The 6,000-nt window shown below is 47.0% G+C and overlaps 1 protein-coding gene across 2 annotated transcripts in view; it reads right to left on the reverse strand.

The window, feature by feature from the left end:
• Nucleotides 1-5,564, reverse strand: part of LOC147881806 (uncharacterized) — a 29,649-nt gene extending 24,085 nt beyond the window's left edge. For both annotated transcript variants that reach the window (XM_087401335.1, XM_087401336.1), the window contains exon 1: nucleotides 4,785-5,564. In XM_087401335.1, coding sequence (XP_087257461.1) covers nucleotides 4,785-4,931 — 147 coding nt within the window. In that variant the 5' untranslated portion in view covers nucleotides 4,932-5,564. The remainder of the gene's footprint in view (nucleotides 1-4,784) is intronic.
• Between the last annotated feature and the right edge of the window lie 436 nt (nucleotides 5,565-6,000).

Here is a 6,000-nt window from a genome sequence, read left to right on the forward strand (position 1 = left end):
TGAGGAGTTCAAGAGACCTTGGATTGGGCCGCTTTAGGCTTCTCTTAGACAAAAACAGTGAGATACTTTGGCTGCTAGGTGGTCATTGACATCACAGCAGATTGGGCCCATGCTTTCGAGTGTGCGGCACAACCTCTTGTATTGGACCTCGGCCAAAAAACTCTCGCAAGCAGGGCCCTCATGGCAACCAGGTCCTCTTGGCTATGGCACGGTATATAGCCTTCTACTAGAGATTTCACAGAGGATGCATGGGACAGCTCAAGCACATAGTGCACACTTTCTTATATATACCTTTGTAAGACTAGAATATAGCCAATCATACAAATTTAGAAGTTTTATTGTTCTAAAGTCCAAAAATCTACACAGAAAATAAAAGAGACAACAAAAGAGAAAAAAAAAAGGTAACAAAAACTTTTTTGAAAAACAAAAGGAAGACACTTAGCAAGCAAAGCAACACTTATGTCGCCATCAGTGCCCAAGCATAAGCAGGTACACTGAGTTTCTAGAGACCTAGTGTGCACTCTCTTCTGCACAAGATTAGATGGCACAAGGAACATTAGTGCTGGGGTCATTTGGCAGATGATGATTCTGTCCCAGGCAGAGGAAGGACTCGCAACCCAAAGATGCGAAGTAGAGCCCTTTTGGGCAAGCTGGTGGTGTAAGGTCTTACCCCAGGCTCAAAGCCCTCAAAGATCTTGCTTCAACAAGGGGCTTCTTAGGAACACACGCCACCAAGACACACCCCACGCTGGAGATCAATGGCTGTCCCACAAGTGGATCTTTTCCAAGGCTTTCCTCATAGGGAAGGGCCCCAACTAACGAGGAGTCTTTACAAAGTTTGGTAGTGTTTGTCCTTGGAGGTCTCATTCGGGCCAGCCCGCGATAGCACAAGGACTTGGAGTGACAGCCCCTCCTATGGCATCCAGAGGTCCGAGAGAAGGAGGATCTCATGCTAGGGTAGAGGACGCACATTGGATGGGCACAGTGGGATAGTGGTCCATTTTAGGGCATACGGAGGCAAAGGCATGAGTACGAGCTCTCTCTCACCTTAGAGGGGCAGGCATTCAAGTGATGGAGATTGACTCTACGATCCCAAAGTCATGTTGGGAGGGATTACGCAGAGCTACGGCTCCCCCATGTTGGTGCAGCTCGTTTTCTAGGACCCAGGTGCCCCTCGGGATCTAGTATTTGCATAGATCCCTCAGATCCTACCGCTCCAAACAGTACAGAGTGGGGCTTGAAGGCCTTCTTCAGCCCGGCACGGCTGGAGACCCAAAGATTGATGGAGCCCTGGATATGCTTGAGTGGGAGAGGATCAAGGTAGTGGGCCATTTGGGTAAGGACTTGACCACTGACCCAATTCCAGTCTTGGTAGGGCAAGAGGGAGCGAGGTGACATCTTTGGTTATGGGAGGACCAGCCTCTTTGAGAGGTGCAGTGGGATCCGAGAGAGTTCTTTGGCCTACACGAGGAGGGCACTCAATAGGGTGGAGGAGGTACCCTTCTTCTTGTACACGACACGCATTGGGCGGCACCTAGAGTTGGAGGATGCAGCCCGGACTCCCTCAAGAGAGCGGCACTTTGGTAGAGCAGCACGGTCACCAAGATGTTATTTTGGTCATCTTATGGACCAGCCAAAGACCATGGAGGATTTTACTCCTGATGAATGGTGGCCCATGGAGGTTTTCCCATTGGTTCATGGCATGAGCAGAGGTGCATAGATGGCAGATGTCACCATTGCATAGATAGAGATATGGAGATGATCCCACATTGTCTTTGAAGCTGCCCATGGCACAGAGGATCTGGATGGGGACCCTTCGGATTGTTGCCAAGACACAAAAGGTGCAGCACGACTTCACTTGGGGATTGCTGGTGAAAGTTCACTTGGGATGGCTGCCTGGCTGAGGAGGGGGGTCATTCCTTCTCCATCGATCCAGCCTCTCCAACGTACAGGATCCAAGGTCAGCAAGTCCTACGGATAGTGGCAGAAGACGCACCACCTCCTTCCCGACAGCGCTCTATGCCCTCGCCAGAGGATAGCTTATGGGAGATGGCGTCCAGCATCACTACTTGGAACATCTGGGTTTCCCGTTACAGTCTTGTGATGGGAGGTCACCAGGTTCCCTGGACAGCCACCCTAGTTGCCATTATGGCAGGTCATCATCTACAACTTGCATGCCATTTGGTAGCATGGGATGTTAGGATCTCAGACGACCGCTGCTGAGAGGTGGGTGCGCTTTTGCAAGGCTTGGCCTGCAGATGTCTTTTGTGTATTCACTGTGTGAGGCATTCGCTTGATGTCTCCACCTTGGTTGCAGCCCTTGTTTTAGAGATTTCCTAGGCTGTGAGCTGGGTCCTCTGAAAACGGGCTGGTTGGACAACCAATATCTTGTAGCATTTCTTCCTCGATTAGCAACCCACGGCTGACTGAGGAGGGTGACGGGTCCCACTCCTCATCGCCTAGCCATTAGAGACTATAAGAGTTCCCAAAAGCGTCGATAGGGATTCTCCCACTCACTTCATATATCTTCATATGCGACATTGAGTCCCAACTCCCCATATGCAACATGTCCACCGACAAGGGTAGGAGGCCAATGTCCCAACAATGTTTTGCTAAATTGGAGCCCAACTTGGTCAGCCCAGGCTCATCTGTTTGACAGCTAGTTGGCTCCCCCTATAGGTCTACTAGATGGGGCCAGCGGGGAAGGGACAGGGCGGTCGGAAGGGGCGCCAAACTGCCTCCCCAGCTCCATACCCTTCTTATCTCAGAGATGCCTCCAAAAGATACGTAACACATACAGCAACAATTCATCCAGCCCTTTCACTGATGTTTTGGTGGCAGTCTTTCTACCTGAATTCAGCCCACACATTGGAGGAGCATGATAGAGGTCCTTCGTGCTGTCATTTCTCTGGTATACTTCGACACATTTTAAACTGTCTTCCTGTCACATCACAATAATGATAAATAGGGTGATGATATCCTAAACGAAATGTTGCACCCTAGGAGCAGACCTATAAGTGGTCAAGCATGAGTTGAAACCAATGGCTGTAAGTTAGCATAGAAATGCCAAGATAGGGCCTTCGGGTGAGCACTCAAAGTTAGTTGAAGGGGTACCTTGATAAAAGGACCCCAAAGGGCAAGTACCCTTGAGGGTTACCCACATCAAGTTAATCCATGAGGCCAGGAGGTGTGTGAGGTCACAGCCACTTGTGAGTCCCCCTGCAAGCCAGCATACAAGGTTCAGAATGAACTTGGGAGACTTGTAATAGTAGCATTGGGAAGGTCAAAGTGAATCTAAAGATGAGGCTAAGTGTGATGAGGGAAAGCTGTGGATGACTGGAGCTGTTATGGTGGCTGATTGCTTCAGCTTGAGTGGAAGGCCTGATTTGCAATCTGATCTCAATGTGACTGATCTTTCTTCGTCCACATATATTTACTTTTATTTTGGGCCTTTATTCATTTCAACTTGGGGCCTGCCAACTTAGGCTTATGCCCTCACTTATCCACTCTAAGTTGAACAATATTCACCATACACACTCATTGACTGCTGCATACTCCCTTGGCAAATGTGCTTAGGAACTTGTTATTCCATTGGCCCCACCTCAGTATACAGGGCTTATTGTTTAACTTCATGTTCATTAGACTGCTATAACATGACAATTTTTTGTAGAATAGATTACTTCACCAACCATGGTTATAAAAGGAGGCTACCGAAAAGAACCATGTACAATGATATTTTGCATCCTGCGAACACGGAGATCCCGAGCCTACGAGATGCCACCCAAGGCTCAACCAATAGCGGCAGAATAATAAGGGTTGCATTATTTATCATGCACATTTTGCCATGTAAACAGGTTAACCCAAACACCTGAAAATGGCAACATGCTCCAAAAAGGTTGCCAATGTTAATTACTATGCCCAAATGTTATCCCTTTAAACCTCTCCTGTATATCAGTTCTCCTTGAATTGGTGGATATAAGACTTTGTGACCATATTTAGAAATGAAGAAACTGGAGCTGAGACGACCATCCAGTGAGATGTGGTACATTAAGTTGCCACTTTGTATGGATATGCTGGAGCTAGACAAATTTTGAATTGTCCAGCGTCTCAAAAGTCTCAGCCCATTGCACCAAATGCCATACAACTTGTCGCAAAATCAGAATGTTCTACCTCCACGAAACCAGCTCATTAACGTAGAAGTTCATATATCACATATGGAAACTTCACCATCATTGAGAATAGCCAATAACATACAGCAAGCTTTAAGGTGAGAAACCTGACAACAATCAAGCCATAATTTACTCAATGCTTATGCTTCTGCCACTTCAGGAAAACATATTTTTAGCATAGATCAGTTCTTAATCAGGACTTCCTTTGAAACTAACAACGCTTTCAAAGTAATCTTACAAACTTGAAAGCCCGTGATCTCCTTCCACAGCAGTCAACCATTCTAGCGGTTCTAAAATGTCAGGATTGACTGTAAATACAATGCAGCACGTGTAAAAGCCTAAGACAGACGGTCTCAGTATGGAAAATGACCCGAGAAGACACATAAACTATAACCAATAATCATGGTATCATAAGGAGTTCGGGTAGGAAATTTAGAATATTGTGCCAGATTTTTTATTTTCAGGGGGCACTTCCAATCTGTACCTGTCCATTTATGAACACAGATTCCCTAAGAATGTCCCTAAGGTGCAAAACCTACGTCGTACCGCCATCAAAACCACGCCTTTTCTGCCTCCACAAATCAACTTCCAAAAGAGGATCCACAGATTAAGTACCTTGTGCAGTTGAGACAGATCAACGTCATCCCGATAAGAGCTTGACCGAAACCGTCCACGAGAATCAGTAACCGACCCAGGCGTAGAAGCATGCAAGCCCGAGGATAAACGATTGAAGGGCAGATTATTGTTCGATAGACCCGGCATCGTGATGTGAAACTGAAAATATTTTTCCCATTCCTTTGTGTATCGCGCATCACTTTTGGGAACCCATCAATAACTAATCTTTCCGATTATGTCTGGCCTGATTTTAGCGGATCAACGACCAGAGCTCATTCAGATTGGAGTTTTCACCGAGGCAATGGCCATAGTTCAACCCGAGAACCACCACTGAGCAACCACAGCAGATCTAGAATCAAGGGCTTGGATCTCAGTCACGCTAGATTCGAGCCGATCATCGAGGGGAAGGCAAATTGAAAAGGTGATAAGAGGAGGGACAAATACAGAGTGATTATCCTGATCGTCTAAAAGGGCATTCGAAATGAATCAAGGGAGTGATGGGGCTATGGAGGGAAAGGAAGGGGAGGAAATTGACTGGATCAGGGGAGATGGAGGAGGAGGGGGAGGAGGGAAAAATGGGATGATTGGTTGGGAAGAAGAAGGGGTGTAAGCCAAAAGGGGCAAGTTTGGGTGAAGATGCGGCAGGAGAAAGGTGAACAGGGCGATGGGCGACCAAAATGCAGAAATGGGTCCTTGCCCAAGAGAGAGAAACACGAGGATCCGCAGCCCCAAGGCCCAAACTGCCTCATCCCGAAAGAGAGAGAATCTAGAGGGAGGTAGAGAGAGGTATAGAGAGAAATTAGAGAAAGAGAGAGAGATCTAGCTTCCGTCAAAAAAAGTCAGATTTAAAAGTCGCGGTTTTTCAATTTGCTCAGGTATTTTTTATTCGCCGCGTGGCAGTCTCCCATTAGCTTTCACGATTTTCTTTTTTCCCCCCTCTCTTATTTTAGCCTTTTTCCGCACCAAACCCGTGCCTTTGTCTTCTCTTCCTTCTTGCCCTTGTTTTCATCACTTTACAGCCCCTTGTTTTCATCACTCACTTTAGAGCATTACTTGGGATTGGCATATATGCCAGCCTCCTAGCATACTTGTGCATCCGTTCCCATGCTTTGCTTGTTGCGCCTCGAGCCTGCGGTGTAAGATTTCATATCTAGCCTTCGACAAAGCTGCTTCCGTCAAAGTTGTGATCTCCATCCATGCTTCGCTTTAACTCTCA

This window comes from Dipteris shenzhenensis, chromosome 30, assembly GCF_047967505.1.
Source record: "Dipteris shenzhenensis isolate YYH24624 ecotype China chromosome 30, Dip_SZ_1.0, whole genome shotgun sequence".
In the NCBI taxonomy this organism is placed as follows: Eukaryota; Viridiplantae; Streptophyta; class Polypodiopsida; order Gleicheniales; family Dipteridaceae; genus Dipteris; species Dipteris shenzhenensis.